Below are 22,469 nucleotides of genomic sequence, written 5' to 3'. Positions count from 1 at the left end.
GACGTGCAGAAGGGACAGAACTTTTGGGTATTATGATTTGAGGTGATGAAAAGGATTCAGGATTGAAAATCTTCTTTTCAAAAGTGCTCTAGGCAGTGACAAATGAGAAGGCTAAAAATAGGATATTGATTCCTAAGTCACTAAATCTCCCCCTTGTGCCAAGGGGCAAAGCAGAACCTTGAAAAGGATTGAACATCTCTTCCCTGAATAGCTGTGTGCTGAGTGTGATATAATGATTTTAGGATGAAAGGCCCCTTTGTTGCAGGATTAGGTGAGATCACACAGAGTGACTCAGGTTAGCTCTAATCATGACAGTGAGAAGTGAGGAAATTGCCTTTACCAGACTCCACTGTCTTACACAGCCCTCTGTGCTTTTTCCTGCAGAATAAAAACATTCACATTTGCCAAAGATGCCTTATTTATTTCTAACACAAAGAGATTTTCCCTTCCCCTTTACAATGTATACTTCTCCCCCCATTTCTACGTAGTATTAATACAACTGTTGTTAGAAACCCATTCAAGATCCAGAGCCCTCAGCAGTACTTAGTGGGCACAAAGAGACCCCAGACTTTTTTAAAAAAACACCCTTAAATCTCCATTTCAACTAATTTTTTAGGCATTTAAAGAATTTGGTTTAAAACTCCATTTGTACTAACTGTGTGGATGCCTGGAAGCATAAGCTGGCTGGGTTCATGGGGTCTCGCCTTGCCTGTGTAAGCAGCTATTTCAGAGCCTGGCAAGGTGTTCTGCTCACTTATAGCCTGAAATTTGACAGCCCCACAAGAAGGGGGGAAGGGAAATGGAACAATCTCCGTGGATCTGTGTCAATAAAGCTTTGGTTTGTACCCTTTTCTCTTGCTGAAGGAGGAAGAAATACCACAGCACTCTCAAAATTTTGGACTCACAGCAGAAAAAAATACACTCAACCTCTCCATTTCTTGAGTTTTCCAACTGGAAATTTTTCTGTTTTGTGTTTTTAAGCTTCCCATTCTTCATAAAAATCAGTAGCTGAGAATCTTCTAAAGAGGAGTGGAACTGAAACACCTGAACCTGACTGAAAATTATCACACAGTGCTGACAGTATTGGTTTGGAAAGCGAGGTAGCTGTTTGTGAAATACAAAAACCAAATGTAGTATGCTTTGAGCAAAGCTGATGTTATCAGCACATGGAGTACATTAAAGAAAGAGTCTTTCAGTGCTGGCGGAAAACACACATCAGAGGCAATCAAGGTAACAACAGTGTGTCTCTCCTCTGTTATAAAGCGCAGAGCACATACTTTGTATACACAGATCCTTCCCTGACCCCTGCAGGATTTCTGTAGTCTAATTTGAATAGCCATAAACCTGAAGTGGGAAGAGCTGGATGTTTTGGGGCAGTATTTCAGTGGTGTCACCCATCTTAGGCTAAGAAATTCCTGCACAGGCTGCTCATGCTGGACATCTTCAACTTAATCAGGATATGAACAGAGATCTGCTGATAACTGGGCAGATTTTAGCAGGCTAACTATTGTCCCAAGATGTAATAACATAGATTTATACTATTAATCAGACGCAAATTCTGTGTAATTTTCAGAGATGAAGACATATTAAAGACTGAAAGAAACCTTCCATAAAGATACAAGTATCCTTGGAATTAAGGAGCAGATCAAATTAAATCTTCTAATGAGTGGTATAAAAGCCTAAATTTTATTCCCACCTTTCAGCCTCCTCATTACATTTACACTGGTGATCTTTCCTTGCTTGAAATCTCCCCTGGTTCCTGGTCTCCACCATAAGCACCTCTGGATAATTTTTTTATGATTATAGATTACAGTCTCTTTAGCAATCATATATTCCATGTTGATGATACAGCTCCTCTAATTCTACATACAGCTGCAGAGAGGCTTTGTGACACTGTTTAGCAGCAGGAACTAATTTTGAAGCCTCCTTTTAGCCTTGAAAGTGTTCAGAGAGGCTGTGCTAAAGGCAGACACAGCAAGACAAACATTTACAAAAATTTCATTTTTGTATCGCCTTGCTCTTGTCACAAGAAAAGGGGCTACTTTATTTGGAAAAGAATATTTGAGTTATATTTGTGGTTTTAACCACAGAATGGTCCTTTAGCATAGTCATGAGCACGACAGCTGACAGCACCCTGATCTGTGCGGACTGGCAATCAGAAGCTAGACTTTCCTTCCAACCCACATGTCAAAGAACATCTGCAGGCATCAGGAGGAAAGCAGTGGGCAGGCCAAGGACAACTGTAAATCAAGAAGTTATGCAGTATTATCTGAATTATAATTAAATCACATTAGTCATGCTCCAGTAAACATTCAGTGTTAGTGTTGAATTTGCATGGTAGAGCCATTAATTCTCCTTGGGTAAATAAGTACTCACTACTCACAAGTGTTCTGGCTTCCCACTGGCAGGCTGATTGGAAAAATGGGTACTCAATCACCCCATTGCTCTCTACTGTGCTTTCTGATGGTTGAGTGGTTTTTGCTTTGAAAAGTGTTGCTGGTTTCCCAGAACACCTTCAACAAATCCATCCCCCAAACACTCAGAAAAACCAATAGATGATTGTATGAGGGTCATTCTTCTAAGCTTCCCTCGTCATCTTTGGCAGCAAATACATAACCTGCTCAGCTATTTGCTGCCAAAACCCAACAAAGACTAGCCTTTGATGCAGCATTTGTTGAGTCTGCATTTGTTGCATCTGCATTTGCTGCTTACTGGAATTATTTTTTAAAAATACTCAGAGCTTCCTCCCCTTAATATGTTTTCCTTTGACTACAACTCCTATTCTAAAAGTGAAAATTCTGTTTTTATGCACAGACACTGCTTTATAATTGAGAAAGGAAGTCCTTCAGGATAACTTCAAGCACAGCTCAGGTGCTAAATATTAACTCTGAGCTTTTATCTGGTAGACTTGCACAGCAGGTGAACATTATTGCAGTCTCTCTGGCTTTATCCTGAGGATATCAGAACAATTTTTCCAGTAATACTTCATGTTACTGTGATCTGAGAAATCACAGAAAGTCCAAGGTCTTTGACACGTCCAAATCCTCTTTGCTCATTGGTCTGGAACCAGTGATGGAAATGTGGGTGTTGGTTGCACTTCCACTGACTGAATGCTATACTAAGGTTCAGAGCCTTAGTTTGTTCTTAGGGACTCTACACTCACAACTCTTTAATTCTTTCTAGTGAGGAGGATTTAAGCCCAAACAGAGCATCAAGACAGGTGGTAGTAAATAATCAGATAATAAACAATTTCAATAAAAAATAGAAATCTTACAAGTTAGTTTAAGTAAGACATGTAATTAAAATTACGTTAAACAGAATTTTTGTTTCCCTAGTAAGGAAAATGCTCATCAAAAATGTATTTTCAACCCTTCTTTTCATTATTGAAATTCCCTATTCTGAAAAAGGTCATGCAAGGTGTGCATCAGTTTCCTGTTGATGAAAACTTGACTAGGGTATGCTGTAAAGCTTTTTTAATGCTTGCTTAAAATATCCAAACATCTAATGGCAAAACTTTTCTTGGTTCATTCTGTACCAAAGACAGCCATACAATGGCATATCCAATATAAATATAAGGCATGGTAATGGATCATAGACAAGTTATTGTTCAGCAAGTTGCACTGCAAATTAAAAGCTTTGACTCATACAAGCAATCTCTTACATGTCTTTACAGGAATCTTGAATTTATAATAGGCCTTCTTACAACCATTCAGTTCATTAAATATATTCATTAAAAACTAAGAGACAGCTATTAAGAGAATTAACTTGGTCATCAACAGTTGTAACTTGCATTTAGTGATGGGTGAAATTGCTGGGTAGATAGCTCACCCATCTAGTGGATGTTCTGCACATAGGTTTACCCATACCTCTGTCAAACCTTTTACAATCTGACAATGAGGCACAAGCAGCACCCTGCTATTACACAACAGATTCAGTTGCAAGGAATTTGACACGACATTGTAAAGCTGCAATCACAACAGAGACTAGGGTACTATGTCAGGTCTCACACGGTAATCTTTACTAGAAAATAGTGTACTTCACAGAGGGGAAGTTTGCAATGCCTCTCCAGGAGGAGGCAGGGAATACAAGTGTGTGTGTGGGGTAGGTAGGGGCAAAGCCAAATGTCCCAGGAGCTGTTCGTCAGAAGCACAGGATTTCCACTGACCTCTTTTGGCACCTCATCCTACAGTACTGGTGTGTGGTTGAGGTGGAGAGCTGCAGCTAAAAAGGGAGTAAGAGAGGAACTCCATTGTTAAAAAGGAAACATAAAATGACATCCCCCCACAACAAGCTTCTGCAGGATGTTCTGCATAGCAAACTTTTTTAGCATGTATGACTACTTTTTTATTGCTTTTTGACCACAGTTGTCTTTATTTCAGGACTTTTAGTGAAGGAAAGGTCTATATGTATGTCAAATTTGCATTTAAATCATGGGTTCTCCTAGACAAATATAAACTGGGAAATACTACATTCTAACTATAATAGCATCTTCAATTTGTCACTGCTTTTTGACTTGTGGTATAAATAAAATGAAATCAATGAACAGATTTAAACTGATGTCATACACAGTCTTTCCTGACACAGGGAAAATTATTATTTTGTTTATACTTAGTAGTTTCTGATCTTTCTGAAATGGTCTATATTGTTTCTGTGTGTCATCAACAGTGTCAAATACTGAACACATCAAACTACTCATCATGGAATCAGAGAGGGAGGAGCAATCACCTAAGAAAACTCTGCAGCTGGGAACAAACTAGCTTCTTTCAATTGCAATCCTGTTGCTGCAGTGATCCTCTAGTATGAGTACTAGCTATAGGCTGCTTACAAATTTTGCATGTCTCTGACACCAGCTATTAAGGCACAACAAACAGAGATGATCTAAGAGCTGACACCAGAAAATTCCGGTTTTCAGCCTAAAACATAGATTTGTCCTTACTTCTCTGTCATTTGGAAGATTGAGGTGAGATAGGAGCTGAAACAAGCAGTTCTTCATAGAAGACTGTAGGCAACTTTTTTTCCAGGTGTGGTCTCACCAAGCTACTGCTATGAATGTGCCATGCCACATAGGCATGCTTCTGGGGACTGGCACAGAAACTGTGGGAATGATGACTAACTCCTTGTTTTGAAGCCAGGTCAAAACAGGTCAGTGACAAAGAGATGTCTAAAGCCAAAAAGTGGTGGTTTTGTTTTCAGGAAATTCTTTACACAGCCTCAAATGTGCATAGAATGTCATCTGAATATATGATTCCTTGGATAAAGTGCCATTTTGCTCTCCACTCAGGCTGTGGGATGAAGTGGTAAATGAACAAAAGCATCAGCTCATGCCAGTGAAGGAGCTCACCTTGCAGGGGTTACACGGGAGACTGGACAGAGCCCTTTTGGTCTGGCAAGGCCAGATGGGCGCTGTTCAGGGGGCACTCTGTGGCTGTGATCCAAGCTGCACAGCAGGCGAGTATGTGAACAGACACTGACACAACACTGTGCAGACGGCCACTCTGTCTGACTGCAAAGATGAAACCTTCCTGCTTAACTGCCTGAGCCAATAGGTAGTTACAAACTTTGCTTTTTAATCCTGAACACACAACAGATTAGACCCATCACAAACTCTTACAGATCAGAGGAAGTCAACGCTGTTACCCACTAGGGTTCAGATATGACTGTACTGTTACTACACAAAAGGTAATCTCCACGTAAACCAGGTATTTCTGCAATCATAAATTCCATCACTTAATCTAAAAGAAATCTGTAATAAAATTAAACACCCAGGTATCTAAGAGATCGATACCAGAGAGCTACCTACGCCCTTTAACAAAGATGCTTAACATATGGATCAACATGTTTTTCCAGACCAAAAGAACAGGAATTTAGGTTAATTTAATAGAAAAAATAAAATATGGAATAACATTGATTTTGGCCAGTATCAATTACAACAGAACTACCCTATTTTACAAATAACAACTGAACATTTTACACATGTACAGTATTTTTTTCAGTAAAAATGAATTTCGTTATAACAATGTCAGATTTTTTTAAAGAAAACAAAGTTATTAATTTCTTCTCTATAATAGTGTTAGAGACATTTGTAAGTATCCAAACAGATTCTTTACAATCCATTACATAATTAAATCTCAATAGTGAATATATATTTATATATAACATATAGAATATTAACTTAAACTTTGAAAGCATTATGTTCTATTTAAACACGCTATACTGAGAAATGAGGCAGTAACAGACTAGTAGTTAAACTAGCACAAATTTGAATGTTTATCAGGAAATTTGTAATGGGCACCAAAGGAGCTTGACTGCACTCTTCTCATACTGAACCTGGCTGAAATAGTTTATCTGCTCTCTGCTAGAGAGGCCATTACCTCTAAATGTTTTAATTTGTAAAACATCCACAGACATTTTTGATCCCCTTTATTTTCCAGGATTTACATGCTTAAACAGCTGAAATCCATTTTCTGTTTGTATGTCCTGGAAAGCTAACTGAGAAAGACACTTTGCATGTTTTAAGTACTATCCCCAGTAAACAGTATCTTTGAAGTTCAATTTTCTGTTTTCTGTGAAATTACTGTCTTTTGAACAGTATGCTGAGTGAAGCTGAAGTAGACAAATTAAATAGAAATTTGTTCTGGCAGTCATGTGCCTGGGTAGACCAAGTGTGAGGCTGGGGCCACTTCTCTTATCACTCAGTACCATTTTACAGTGAAGTAACTCCATTGGCTTTAGCAGAACTATTCCTGCTGAAAATTCTATTGTGAGCAGTTAAAAGCAGATTCAGGCCCATCACAGCACCAAGAGAACCACTGATTTATTGCCCTACATGCAATTTTTCCTGGAGGTGTATTTGGCACAATTATAAATCCAGTCCTGTAAACACATCCTGTCTTATATAATGTCACACTGGCATCTACATATGGGCACTATGAAATAGTTCCACATATCTGTATGATAATATCCCCTTTTTAAATGAACATTACAAGACAACAATAATTTATGAATATTTCTTACATGTTAGCAATGTTTTCTGACTTCTGAGCATATACATTACTCTCACTTATGCAAATCAAGAGAAGTAGTATATTCTAAATTTGTCCACTACAGGAACAATGGGTTTATGTTTATTTGAAATAGCTTTGACAATTTAAAAAAATAAAATAAAAATCCTAGCATATCTGTTAATAAGCCACTGGTCTAAAAATGAAATCTATATGACCAAAACCACATTTTGGGCAAACATATATACATACCGCATGTGATACAAAAACCAGCATACAGCAGAGGAAGAAAGAAATGTGTGCAGAAATATTCACTTTCCATTTTTTAAAATAATGTTACAAAAGGGGCAGAACTTAGTCCTGCACTAATGATGTTTCTGATCCCCTCAGGAACTCAAGTTCCCCCTGTCAATACCTACAGCACAAAAAAAGACTAATGCAATATTTTTTGTATTGTTTAGTTTTAATCCATGTAAACTTGTGTTGTATTCTTGAAACACTCTTTAAACATCTTGAAGTGGAAAGAAGCAGGAAAGAAGGGAAGAAAAAGAACCTTCAAAAAACAGGAATAATCCTAAGGTTGACAGGAAATCAAATCAAGAGTTAAATGTTAATTTTGGCATCAAATGCTTTGGTCACACAATACTGACTCTGCAATCCTGGATGCTCAGCTCTAGACACCCAGTTATGAAAGGTAGGCGTGTTGTAGTTTTTCCATTTAAGTCCCAAGAAACAGTTCGCCATCTCCCCAGACAAAGAGTGGGGAGAGGGAGAAAGGTGGCTTGCTTTCTTTTTCTTTTTTTTTTTTTTTCCTTTTTCAGTAATATGGATTAATCTGTAAGTCTACAGGAGGAGGAGGATGCTGGGAGGTGTCAGGTCACCCCTTTTGTTTACATGTTCTGCAACACAACTGCTGAAGCACTTTCCTCTGGCACAGATTGTTCTTTTTCACCAGCATACAGAATCCTCCCTCGGCCCAGGACTCTTCCGTGGCTTCCAGAGGGTAGCAGCAAGAGAAGGAGGGGAGGTTGAAGGTTTGGAGAGTACGGCGTGTACAATGGAGGAAGGTTTAATTGGTCAGACATGCAGATTTGGTTGAAGAGACCATTCAGGAGCAGGTAGCAAGTAGGAAATTTGGTCCGTCAAAAGGAATTTCAGTCAACAGCATTTTTTTTTCAGGAAGAGATATTGTGTGGTCCAACAGGGAATGATTGGTATCCATTTATGAAAAGGAAAAAAAGATTAGAAAGAGAATAATTAGAATACAGTGATATTTACAGCAAAGGAATTTGCTCTCAATTTTTATTAATTAAAAGAATAAAACAATCAAACCACAGAAAAAGAGTAAAATATTTTCAACGGAAATGCAAATCCTGTAGAGTGAGTTGATTGTAAGGCATTGAAATGAGACTCTTTCTTCTGTAAATTAATAGAAAAAAACCCCAAACCTTCCTGGACTTTCCTTGTTACCCTAGACTGCTGAGAGCATGTGCCATGTGGTGTGACCCAGCATGGTGTATTGCAGCTGTCTGAAGGCCTGAACATCCATGTGCTGCCCTTCCCTGAGAGCTGCAGTTGGAAGAATGGTGGTAGTACTGGGATGGGGTGTTCTCACCCTCGGGAGCTACAGTGTATGTGATTAAGCTGCACATGTACAAATGAAGATGGATTTATCCAGCCATATTAAAGACCAAACCGGTATTGCAAACGTTTGCATTGCAGAAATCAATTAAAATACCGTATCACCATTACACTTCATTTGTCTATCTGTATCTGTCCTCTTCTGGACTTGTTTTAGACAATAATGCTTCCAATGTCCAGACATGAAAAGGGCTCATGACTAGTTTACCAACATCTGCTATGTAACTTTACAATGAACATGATACTTTTCAAAGTTTGGAAGCCTATATTCCAACAGGAAGTGAAAAGGTTCACAGAAAGAGACTCACATCTGTGCTCTTTCTTTTTTCTTTTTAAAGTCTCCTTTAACTCAGTAAATCCACTAGAAACAAGCTGGACCCAAGAGTTACCGTTAGCTTTTTCTGTATCTGATGTCAAGTATCTTCCCAGACTTTGTTCTGATATGATTTTCCTATTGGATTGTACTTGTTGGGCTCTATTTACAAGTAACTCACGCAGTAACATTTTTAGGGAAGCACAATGTTATCTAAGTGTCACTGTAATTGTGACATTTAAAATGAATTAATATTAGTGAATAATTAGGCCAGTCATATGCAGTAAGAAGGCTATCTTGGTTGCCACAGAGAATTTGGAGGAAGTTCAAATCTCCACCCTAAATTGCACGTTCCTTATTTCAGAATCCTTTTTTTCTCACTACTCTTTCACACAAGTCAAGCAATCCTGCAGGTGCTTTAAATCATTTTTACTTACCAGCATTTTCACAGTTCAAAGTGGCGAGATAGATAAATGTAATTCTATTAATAGTACTCTAGGGTCCTCATATAAAAATCTGTTGAAAGCAACAGCTTTTGAACAAATGCTAAGGAAGAAAAAGTAAGTTGTTGGCAAGGGGAAGAACTATTTTAGGAAAATTCAGGTAAAGTGGATGTGACTGATCTTGCTAACACATGCAAATGTAAATTTCTCTTTTTCATACATCTGAAAAATTTAAAAAGTGAGATAGATTTTACTCAAGAAGAAAAGCAGGCCAAACCAATCCAATATATGTAAAAGAAGAAGCTGGCAGTGATAAAATGGATCTTTTCAGAGACTTGCACTCACCGTCCTTGCATACTGTTCCAATGACACAGACACCAGTGTCTAGGTTATAGCCACTTGGACAGCTTGTACAGTTTCTGTCTCCTTGGCCACTGCAATCCAAACAGCTGGGATCGCATCTGAAAGACAATGGCAGGAGTTGGTCTTCTGGCCTCACCAAATATAAGACTTCCTAGGAGACCTCTTTTGTATTGCAAAGGACTAGCTTGTTCTTTCTAGAGGTACAAGGTACTATAATATTACTACTACTAATTATGATAATAAATTATTGACTACCCCTGCAATTCAGTCCTGCTTCTTTCCATCAACAAATTTTTATTCCAGAGTTTTTACTACATGGCTGCATTATTCTAGTGATTTGGAACTATACATAAATAATCAGCAAAAGTATCAAGCTGATGGTGCATACATGTGCCAGAAAAGCATAAACTAAAGCTACAAGATAGAAATGACTGATGTGATGCCCAGTCCCTTCATAACCCATCTTGCTCCATCATCTTTTCATTACATATGGATTGTATTTTTATGTGGAATACACCGAAACACATGGTGATTCCCTTTCTGCGCTGAACTTAGATCTGAGTCAGTAGTAAATGATTCCAAAGGGAAATAAATTATATTTGTTCAACAAAGTATGGAATAGAAAAATTGTTCCTTCCTTGCACAGCACAACTTCGTTCAAGATTTATCCAGCCATTTGTACACTTGAGTCAGATAGGCTGTTCTGGACAGTAGTTTAGAATATATCTATGCTGTTTGTGAATATGCAGTGGAAGAACTGAAATGGTCTTTATAAATAGTAATTAACTTGCAATGAAAAAACTCGTAGTTTGATTATTTTGATTTAGAAATGCAGATTCTCTGTCAGATCTGTAAATTTTACACTTCTATGCAAATCTACTTACATGTGCACTACAGGCTGTTTTAAAATGAAGGTCAGACATATATACCAGAAAAAATACTTTTATTTACTTTTATGAATATAAATCACATATTATCATTACTATTGTTATTAATAATAATAAAAAATAATATCTTCTCCTTAATTTACTTAGCATTAAGGGGGTTTTGTATGTTTTGAAGTCAACTGTGTTTTATCTTCTAATAAGTATGATCATTTCCAACACAGTTATAGCTAATATACTTTTAAATATCAGGTATATCAGCCACTGATCATACCTTTTGCAGCTTTTGTATCCGCTTTCAGTGGAGTGATCAAGGTAATAACCACTACTACAGGACTGCACACATCTTCCATCTTCCATAAAGTAACCCTGTGTGCAGTTTATACAGGCATCTACTCCAGCACCTTAGTCCAAAGTGAAATTGTTAGAAGGTAGGTACTTAAAAAAAACAATTACATCAACAATTACATCATTTCAGTGTATCTTTTTCTGAAATAAATGGCTGCAGTTACAAAAATCCCACAAAATCTACCAGTTATTATTCTGTCCCTGGAAGAAAATGGAAGGCATTACTGGAAATCATAGTAAGTTCTATGAAAATTTAAAAAGAGGAATATATGAACTCTTTCAATTAAAAACCTAGACTTCTATGCTAGCTGAAAGAAGTCTGCCATATTTAAGAGGTAATTAAAAGCTACTACGAGAATGAAGGATTCATATGTAAACAATCATGATATAAAGCAACTGTGATATAGTGGAAAAAAATCAGAGGTGAAATCATACAGGAATTAAAATTATGCAGACAAATGTTAGTGGGGTACCTGCACATGTTGCACAGGAACGGTGGCATGGTTCACATTCTCTGCCATTATGATATTTCCCTTCTTCACAGCGGATAGCACATCTGGTGCCATGTAAACTATTATAAAAAGGAAAAAAAAGCACAGGGCAGAAAATGGCAACAGAGCACAACAAGATCGTTCACAATTCAGTAATTCTCTTTTAATCAAAGAACAACCCATATTTTATAATTCACTAGCTTCCTTCACTGGTCATATTTCATAAATTTAAAGGCCCCAACCACTTAAAGAGGGAATGCAAAGCAGTTTTGCCCGTGGTGAAGTAAAGAAGCTGCTTACAAACTCTTTGTAAATATTACCAAGTAATAAAGGACAGACAAAAACTTAACAATGACAAGCAGTACTAAAAATTCAGGCATGTAAAATGCAATTATCCACAAGGAATTTGGCACAGGGTCAGCATTAAAAAAAAAATACTAAGGGACTTGTTAACTGAATGCCAGTTCTGTGTGGCTTGTGAGATTTGTTGAGATTACAGAGGGAGGTATTCTGCCTGCAGGCACTTTTGCAAGAACACAAAAATGCGAGTAACAGTGGAAAAGAAATAGCATAAAGAGTCACATTTTCATGTACTGAAGTAGTTGTTTATTGCTTTCAAGTTATATGGTGTGTATAGCAGCTTGTTGGGGTTTGAGTTTTGTTTGTTTGTTTGAATTTTTTTTTGTTTTTAACTAGGACTGCTCTGCTACATGTACCATCTTCTGTGGAACCTCAGGACTCATGCAATATAGCACTTTCTCTAAAAATGCTCATCAGCTCTGGGGTTTCCCACTCTGAGTGCTAACCATGTTTTTGCAGATTGCATCCAGCAACAGCCAAATAAGTTCAGCACCACTGAAAATTTTCAAGAGTGTATTCAGTCTCAGTTTAGAAAATAAACTAGCAATTCAACAAAACTTCAAAGCCCCTGCTTTTCTCTTGTTTTTCCTCAGTGACACACCTCAAACAGCTTTACAATGCACATAGCATTATCGTGTTTTTACAGATGGGAAAATAATCTGCCCAAGTTTATTTAATGGACCAGTAATGGAGCAGATCTGGAATCCAGGTCTCTTAAGAGCCACTTAAGGAAGACCCTGCTCATTGGTTCCTTTTGCCAAGAAATGCAGAAAGTACAGAACAACTAAGGAATATAAATGCATGTCCTGAAAGACTCAAAATATGTGGTATACCCACACATTTTTAAAAAATGTTGTCAAAAATGATTCTCCATTTGCTAAAATTGCCCAAGAAAACATGAAGGTTAGGTTTTAAATTTTTTTTTTAATATTTCAATTTAAATAAAGAAATCCGGCTATTGATGTTCTAGAAGCAGACATTCAACTTTTACTAAGAGATGAAAATCCACTTTAATGGAACATGAAACCTCAGTGTTAATACTTGTATTCAAAAGAATATCTACAGATATTGAATACCGACCTCATTTTTTTTTTTTTGGCGCTAAACCAGCATACAGTCTGTCACGAATAAGACTTTTGACCTTTGTTACTTGGATCAAATGGTCATTCTTTATAAAGGAGCTTGAAATGTGTAGTGCTGCTTTGTATGTTTTACCTATTATTTTCAAGAATAATTAAGTTCCCCTCTGAAGCAAAAGATATCCCCTGCTGTTTAAAATGTATGATCACCGTACTGATCATATATAATTGAATTGAGCCTCAGGTACTTGAGGTAAGAGAATGACTGGATACTTGAAGAAGTACAATAAAGATAAGAAAATAATTTCTAACTACCACGTGAATGAATCAGAAAGACTAATACGATTCATTAGCTCTACTTCTAAAACAATCCTTGACTGACAGACTGTAGAGCAAAAATTGAAGAAGCCAGCTTTTCACATGACTGCGGCTTTTACAGTACCTGAAATGAAAGCCCTTCTAAAAATCTGTTGACACCCAAATTGGCTCACAGGATCACTGTCACTAAACGACATGGGAACAGATGAAATGAGGGCCATGCAAGATTAAATAGCTGTCTGATCTTTTCCACTGTGTATCTACGGCCTTGTCTATCTCTTCAGATACTATGTTGAGAGACATCTGTAGTTTCCTTACCTTAGGCCATGTCTGCATTCCGTGCAGATTTGGAATTCAACACAGGCCTTGCAGTTTTCACTACACTTTCGACAAACAATCTTATCTACAAGAGAAAAAAAGAAAACAGCCCAGAAAACGTTGGTCAGTTTTGTTTGATAAAATTGTATGAATATATTATTGCATGACTTACTACTTTCCAGTTTGACATCAACATCAAGCTAGACTAAAACAGCAAAATTCTGCCTATCATTAGCTTTTTCCATCAAATATAGAATGGTTTACAGTATTTTCATTAGAACTTATAGTTGCACCTAATAAAAATATGTTTTGAGGCCATTAAAAATTTTCATAAACACTTAAAATTTACATTCACTATTTACAATATAGACTTAAGTCACCTTCTCATATAGCAGTTATATGCACTAATGATTGCTGTATGTTCTGGAGACTGTCCTGCAGTCTTACCCTTTATGTGCAAGCAGTCTGTCCTGTCTTCCTGATTTGGTGCTAAAAGACACACCTACATAAACAGATCTGATCTTAACAAAGTAAATACATAAATTACTTAACAACTGTCTTTTCACCTCTAGAGATCCCTTCTTCAAGAAATGTCTCTCTCTTCAGCCCTGCTGTCTTTTGACATGCAGTGACACATACCCTTCTGAGAATAAAAACTTGATTTCCCAATTTAATCCTAAATTTTCATCTATCCATCTTAATTTGTATGGAAAAGAGTTTCCTTTACTGTAGTTCTCACACAGTGAAAATGAAAGAATTAAGGTAGGATCTGTTTTTACTAATTCTCAAAAAACAAACACACATCTTCATGCTGGAGAAAGCAGGTTAGGTACCTAGATGAACAAAGCTCCTGAGAACAAATTGATCTTCTAAGGAATGTTTAAAGATAAAAGTCATTGCAGTTCTAAGCATGTGTGAATATAAGTCTTTTTGTTAGCCAAAGTTGGAAATTAAACATGAACAGCCTATTTGGCCATCACAGGAGGAAGTTGAAGGCAGATACTTATAGCTGAGGATTGCTGCTCTTGGGCAGTCACATCCCTCTGGATGACCCTCTTGCTTAGCCAGAACCTCTTTCAGCCAGAAATGTTATTTGCAATCATGTTACATCTGAAGAGCCTGCTTTTAGTAGAGCTCTGGTTCACTGGCCATGGCCAGTGTCTCAGCCGTCACTTCTGGTGCCATATAATCTGGCTGAATGAGAAATCCTGGTTAGAATGGGTGCTATCTGTCCTTTCCCAAGTAGTGATAACCTTTTCTGTCCTTCAGCTGACTTGCTCTTGAACTGCTCTGATTCTGCTACTGTTACTCCCAGGTACACCCAGCTGAAAAGACATCCTGTAATAAGTATGGTTTTTAAAATGAAGGAATATTATTCAGGACATTCTTGATCACGCTTGGCAACAATTTAATGAAAGGAGTAGGATAAGAGATAAACATACACTTCTCCTGCTCATAAACATTCCATCAACCTCCCCAGATCAAATTCTGTAGCCCGCAATAAAAAATCAACAAGAAATACTAACTCTTATCCAGGTAAAACCCATCAGGGCAGTTGGTAATACAGCTATTGGTTACTTCATTCAGGTAGTAGCCAGATTTACAGGTCAGGCACTGGTCATTATGGCCTCCAAAACAGGTTTCACAATTGGGTGAGCATTTTTTACATCGTTTCTTGTCTGCATTGTAGTGACCAGGTGGGCAGGTCGAAACACAGATCCTGCAGACAGCAGGGAAGAGAAGGCAGAATTGTTAATGAAATAACCTGCCACCACATTCCTGGACAATGACTGCAAAGCAGAAGTATTTCTATGCACTGTTGCTTTTCTAATGATCATGTGTTTACTAAGATATAACTCTTCAAAGTACTGCATCAAGCCAACTCTTGCATTTATGTCCCTGCATGTGCTATCTCACCAGCAAATGTCTTGTCAGACAATCTACAGTATAATTTTTGACCATCTACATTTCTTCTTGTCTTGTTCATTCAATCACATCTCATAGCTGCAGTAGCTATGAGAGTCTATAAATACACACACACATATATATATAGAGAGAGAAAGCTTCTTATGGAAAAAAAAAAGAGGTGGGGATATAATCAGAGAAGGGGTTTTCAAAGCTGTATTTTAAGTTCTGATTAGCTAGGGCTGGGGTTTTTTTAACTGCAAAGAAAATTTTTCAAAATCAGAGGAAAATGACTCCATGACTCCAATGAAGAGAAGAGGAAAGGAAGTTAAGATATATACTAAGAAATCAATGAAGTAATGTTTTTTTCTCTTTCACTTACCTTGTGTTGTTTTTAGATTTGTAATAATAGTGCAGACAGTCAGTACAATGATCTGGTCCTGGCCCATCACACCCTACTTTACTGCATTCTACATTGCAGGGACCTGTAATAAAAACAGAATACAGAGCGACAAAGGGATTAAAACTTCTCATTTAAGGGACACCTTAAAACACAGTATTTTATTGCAGAATGCAATTACTCTGTTTCCCTGTGTTGAGGACTATGTCTAGCACAGGTAGCTCAGTTTGCTACCTGCACTGTGAGCTCAAGATTGAGCTCTGGGTGGCAGAAGCTCCAAACAAGAGGCTGTGCAGACCCGTTGCATAAAAAACAACATGGGGACCTATGTCACCAGTCAGGTGACTGGGCAGGTAGAGACATAGCAAGAGCTGAAGACCCTGAGACTTTCACATGCCTAAACGGTAGGGGTATAAAGGCCCAAGATTTCCCTTTTTCAGGGTCCCACCTCAGAAGCACTCAGCTCAATTTGTTATTTTTTTATTTAGTCATTGCACCAACGTTAAATTGTTCTAAGGATTGGGAAGTCTGTGACTCTGCTACGGGAAAACTAGGGTTGAGCTAGTGAGGAAACCTGGTCTGATTATGTGAGTATGGGGTGTGTTGCTGTGAAGGGGCTTGGTCCTGTTCAGATGTTGAGAGTATGACTGCCAGAGTGGCTCCTGCATGGCTGGACAGGGAAGCTTCCTGCTTGACTTGAATTCAAAAATCCAGAAAAAAAGGTAAGCTTTTTTGACAAGTATGGCATCCTTGTTTGATTTGGAAATGCACAAAGACTTCTATAATTCATAATTAGGAATGATTAGCAAAATAACTTATAAAAAGAAGGACAACATAAATTATGATTATCATGATCAGTGGCTACTCTGGTTCCCAAGTGGATGTCAACTGCTACAAGGGGCTACCATGACCCTGATGCTCTGTTCCGCTACATGCTACAAAAGCTTCAGCTAGTACTTGCTGATTCCTATCTTCCATCTCAACTCAACTTGATAATGCTTGTGGATCTGTTCCAACTTAAGACATTCTATGATTTTGTTCTTACAGTTTTCAAATAGGTCCTTCCTGCTATGGGAGGAGAAAACAATCACCCTGCCTGTATGCAGGTGAACAATGACTACGGGTGAAGTTACAACTTTAGGGTGACTGCTCTCTCCTGACTAAATGTGCTGAGTTTGCTTCATATAAAAACTTAAAAAGTTAATGAAGTGTTAATGACTTTACAGTAGAGATAGTGGTGTTTCATTACGTACCAAAACATGGAGTTACACAGCTGTCCATCTAAAATAGAGACCGTGTGACTCACGCTATGAAAGGAGAATGGAATAACAGAAAATACTAACTTGAACTTGTCCTCCTTTCTGCTGGACAGAGATATACCTCAGATTCATCACATGGTACTGCTAATGGTGGCTTACATGTGACAAACTGCCAACTTGACTAATTTTGCAGTACTAAAAATCTAACTCTATTAAATAATAAGGTTGAAAAACTTCTATAGACATCAGTGAGAAACAGAGATGTAGAAGATAATGTTCTTCTCGTATGTATATATATGCATAAGTATATATAGCTTTATATAATTATATGCAAAACAGTGCATTCTTCATAGCATGTTAAGTGTAGCTTAAAAATATGTAACTCTATGCATGCAAACTCAAACACCTAACTTTCAATTACAAAAAAGCACCTCCCATCTCTGCTGAAGAATGCAATTCACTGAATATTCTACATATGCAGATTCTTACCGCAGTGGTCATACTTAAAGCCATTAAGGGTTCAGTTAAACGTACAAACAGAGTAAATGAAAGTACACACCTGAATAGTCATCTGTTGTATAATCTTCTGTAGGGTCTTCAATTGGACTAGAGCGCACTCTTTCCACTTTGGAAAAATCATTTCTTGGTGAGTAAGGCTGGATGGACGTTCCATACAGTACTAAGGACCACTCTTTCAATTTGCCTGGAAGTTAAGTATTACAAAACTATTTTCAGAACTACTTCTCTTCTCTGTGTCTTACAAAAGGATGTCACTTTTAAGAATGTTATGAGCAGTATGGAAGACATTGCTTTTCAAATAAGTGCAATAGTTGTTCTACTATAAGCTGAGAAAGCATATTTTCTTCAATCAGATCTTTTACCCTGTATTTTCATTGCAAAGGTTTGCACCATGGGTTGAACTCAATATAAACAATAAACAAAACATCTGGGCATACAGTTTTCTGGAATATGTATATGGTACTGCATAAGGGGGTTTTGCTCTGGATTTCACTTTCCCCTCAGAACACTATTAATTGTCCAGTAATTATTATTTGAGATCTTTTAGCAAAGTAGCTGTATTCAGAATTCTGACTTTAAAAAGGCATTACATAAGAGTATATTTCATTGACTTTTAGGACACAATTTGATGAACAAGAACCTTCTCTTATAATCTCCATGGAAGAACAACAGTGCCTCCTCAAACCAGCATAATTTCTAATTTATTTGTGCCAGTTATTTGGCAGATATATCACTGCACTTTCTGCAGTCATCACTAATATCTTATCCTCTTAATATTTAAGTGGAGACAGAAAAAACTGTCTCTCCACCTGAAGCATTACCTGACTTTCTGCAAGTTTTTTTTTTGAGAGGAATAATAAGATAAACGTGTATCAAGTCATCAGTTCATGCTGTCAGAACATAAAGGGTGAACTTTCAGTCCCTACCTTTCTCTCTATAGTACCAGGTGAATAAATTTGGACAAAGAGCAAAAGCACTCAGGCCTGAAATAAAGCCTAAAGTAAAGATGCAAAAAACCCACATTCCAGCCTGAAAAGGTGCAACCTAAGTTTGGTATCAGCCAGTTATCTTGGTTATGTTAAGCTGTGCTGGAATATCAATTGTAAACATCAAATTTTCATCAGAACAAAGAGAAATCAGAGAAGAAGGGAGAATTTGAATGATCCTGTTTTGGAGGCTGTTCTGTGATTAAAATTCTTTGCAAGGAGAGCTATTACTTAATGAGAAATGTAATCCAGGTATGAGGCTTCTCAAAAAAATAATGTAGTATACTTCAAGCAAAATTGAATTCGAGGAATCTTCCTCTTCCTTAATTTTAATGATACTCAGTAACTTGAAATACTGTTCACTTTGACTTTTTCAATCTGTACAATAAAATTAATTTGACCTTTACAAGTGATTTTATGTATTTTCCCCAATGTCATGTGGTAGCCTTCACTGACATGACAAAGACAAGTATCTGTCTGCTTGTACATGCATACGTCCAGCAGTAAGCAACAATAAGCAAATACACTACCTGAGAGATTATAAAAAATTCTTTAAAATAGTTTATACTAGGGCTGAAGATGGGAATATATGTTATCTCTATGTCTTTCACCAATCCAATTTAATCTTTCTGAGACAAAAGTTTCTACACGTCATATGAAAACTTCTCTGCTCTATACTCAGTTTTTGAGTAGAAACTACAAACCAGAGGCTATATCATGCGGCAGTTGTGTCACACAGTAGCTTTCAACTGTTCACATCTGAATTATTATTTTCTTTGAAAAGCCATTTGATCTTGATGTAAAAAATTAACTGCTGATGAATCTACCACACCTGCTGCCATTATTGGCTAATTAACTTGGCTGTAAAACTAGATAGTCCTTGTTTTCAATTTGTCTTTTCCTAACCACAGACATGTAACTCCTAAAGACCCATTGGATTAAAAAGACCCAAATCATGTATTTTCTTCCTCTAAAGACATGTGGGAATCAAGTCACATCTTGATGTTCCTTAGACTGCTCCAACTATGTCCTTAATGGCACTTTTCTTTCTAAAAAAGAAGTCACACAGGGAGATTATTTTTAACAAGATATACAGTCATCTCTACAGGCCTTTCAAAGATACAGTTTCTTCATGTCCAGTCCGTGCCTTTTTGTGTGTTTTAAACCACTTCTACAGCATACAAACCGTAATACACTTGGATGCAGTTAAAAAAACAGGTGTGTTTTGCTAAGTTATTCAGATCTTTTTATTCTCATTTATTATGAGCCAAAACTTACTCAACTTCCCAAAATTTTCTGTTTCTCCCAGAACACTGGTAAAAGTATTTTCAAGAACCTACACAAATAAACACAGGTAGAGATGCTCCTAAGGCATACCATATTGTGTTTGGATTTTACACATACAGAAGATCTTGTACTAACATCACTGCAGGAAGGATTGTTACTCTGAACACATACATAATCCAAAAGGGCAGCAAGGGGAATAATATTGGGTCTCTCAAGAGATTAGCTGCCTTTTAAGAATGGTTCAGTAAATATGGAGGAGAAATATTCATGTGACTTGCCAGCAAATAAATGAAGACTGCCTCAAGGCAGGTTTAATTTACACAATGAAAATATTTCAATAACTAAGTATATATACATACACGCACACTTTTATAATCAATAAAGAAAGTATGTACATTTAAGCCAAAATATTTCTTTCCCCATTTTTGGCTGATTCCATCATTTAAATAACCCTTTCCCCATTTGTATTTAGGATGTGCAACAAAGGTTCCATGTTTTATCTATAGAAGAAAGGCTATATCACCTTTCAGAGCAAACACATATCCACTTCATAAACTCTACAGAATTGAATGTATCACATGCACTACTTCTATGAACTGGACTCTTCATTTCTTTTCGGGTAATAGATGTGGCATTACCTTGCCAATGCAGGGATATGATGACACATTGGGTCTTTCATTTTAATTTGATTACAGAAAAATGGCAACTCTTAATTGTAAGACCTTTCAAGAGCTGAGCAAACACATGCACAGAACACAAACAAGAAACAGGCATGATGATGACATCAGTGTGATAAACTGCAGGCTATGGTGATAAACTGGAGAGGCACCATGAACTGGAGAGGCACCAGGCATACATTATATTTAAGCACCTTTTGTTTACTTCATGTTCTCTTCAGTGCAGAGACTAATCCCGATATGCCCATACAGCTGAATTTATCCACCACTAATATATGGCAGGCACTTCCAAATCTTTTTGAACAGAAGAGTTACTGGACAGCTTTCATCAGAGGGCAACCACTGCTCTAGAAAGATGGGGGATACATTACTAGACAGTATACAATGAACCAGGATCCAAATTCACAACCACACTGCATCTTGTGTAAACCAAATGCACATAAACACCAAACTAGTCTCAAGCAGTGTTTTACATTGTAGTTAAAAAAAGTAGAGGATAAGCTCTCTAGCAGGATTCTTTCAGTAGATCAGCTTTCTCCATATGCCTTAGTTTTGCAGACCTACTTTCTCCCAGTCCCCTAGCCTTACTGTGCCTTTTCTTCCAGAATTGCATCTTTAAGCCTTAGTTCTGATGGAGGAAAGGAAATCAGTTCCATTAGATTAGCTACTGTAGCACTGAGAGAGTATATATAACGTATTGAAATCAACAAACCTATACAATTACATATGTAGTTGTAGTGTGCAGGAGTATGCAGGAACAGGCCTTGAAGTGTAAAGCTGGAAATGTAGCAGGCCACTTTGAGACCGTCCTGGTGATGTAAAAGGCCTGTACAATACAGCTGAAGAATTGCACAGGTTAAAAGTTTGCAAAATGGCTCCATGCTACCTTTAGTGCAAGGAGTGTGTAAGGGAAGAGAAAAAGAAAACAGCTGAAATCTGTTTCCCTGTGGTTGTCCTTCATGCCTTTTGGATGAACGAATGGGTTCCAGTACACACAAAGGCGAAGCGCTAACCTGTACTTTGCACCACAGATGTTCCTGGATGTGTTAGGAATAACAAATGTAAAATGGAGTTGAAATTACTTGATTTTTGTCTCTTTTCAGTAAGAAAATTAAAATTAAATTACTTATTTAAATTGACTAAAATTAAATTACTTATTTGCTGTTTAATACCTCCCATCTATCAAATTCTAAAGCACTGAAAATTTAAAAAAACCCCGAACACAAAAGCTCCTCCTGAATCCCTGACCAGTTTTGGTTATACTCCATGGCTGCTTTTCCAAACACATTTAGTGAGCACCCCTTTCTAGTGTACTGGAAACTTTGCTTTTCATTTAGTGGTGCATTTAACATTGGTTAAGAACCTTTCATGACTGGAAAACCATGGTGAGAAGTGATCAGTGGTGATAAAGTGAAATTGAAAACACTGGCAATGTTCGCATTTCCTTTCGGAGCTCTAGGGAAAGATAATGAAGATTTTCAAAATGCTGCGCTTCATGTTAACCACATGACTCCACAGTTAACATTTAAATAACACTGGCCATGGTGTAAAAAGTTACTGGAGTCTAGAAGATGTTTTCTGCTCAGAAATTTTGAAAATCATACTTTATCTTGGTCTTCATCAGGGACTATCAACCACATATTGTGTAAAAGCTTTTCAAATTTTGGCTTATGATTTTTGGTTTACTATCCTAAAAAACTAAAATCAGGTTATGTAGACTAGTGAGTCAGGCAATAAGACAATAGATTTGATGGCTAGACAAAGAACCGTTTTTTAGAAGTTGAGACTGGATATCAGAACATGATGCAGCTAAAGTAGAGTAGAAATAAAGAACTAAAATTCTCAGTCAATTCTGTCAACAGTGATTGAGTGAGGCT

The 22,469-nt window shown here is 37.3% G+C and overlaps 1 protein-coding gene across 4 annotated transcripts in view; it reads right to left on the bottom strand.

The window, feature by feature from the left end:
• PCSK5 (proprotein convertase subtilisin/kexin type 5) overlaps positions 1-22,469 on the bottom strand; it is a 225,742-nt gene that overhangs the window by 45,485 nt on the left and 157,788 nt on the right. For 3 of the 4 annotated variants that reach the window (XM_063422828.1, XM_063422830.1, XM_063422829.1), the window contains exons 14-20: positions 17,683-17,826; positions 15,847-15,949; positions 15,086-15,279; positions 13,560-13,644; positions 11,467-11,564; positions 10,920-11,049; positions 9,744-9,859 (exon numbers count right to left, since the gene is read on the bottom strand). In XM_063422828.1, the coding sequence (XP_063278898.1) occupies positions 9,744-9,859; positions 10,920-11,049; positions 11,467-11,564; positions 13,560-13,644; positions 15,086-15,279; positions 15,847-15,949; positions 17,683-17,826 (870 nt within the window). Of the gene's footprint in view, positions 1-5,854; positions 7,995-9,743; positions 9,860-10,919; positions 11,050-11,466; positions 11,565-13,559; positions 13,645-15,085; positions 15,280-15,846; positions 15,950-17,682; positions 17,827-22,469 lie in introns of those variants that run through there. The other variant, XM_063422831.1, reaches the window with a different exon arrangement.

Source organism: Prinia subflava, chromosome Z (genome assembly GCF_021018805.1).
Source record: "Prinia subflava isolate CZ2003 ecotype Zambia chromosome Z, Cam_Psub_1.2, whole genome shotgun sequence".
Taxonomy (NCBI): Eukaryota; Metazoa; Chordata; class Aves; order Passeriformes; family Cisticolidae; genus Prinia; species Prinia subflava.
This window is presented reverse-complemented; position numbering and strand designations above follow the sequence as displayed.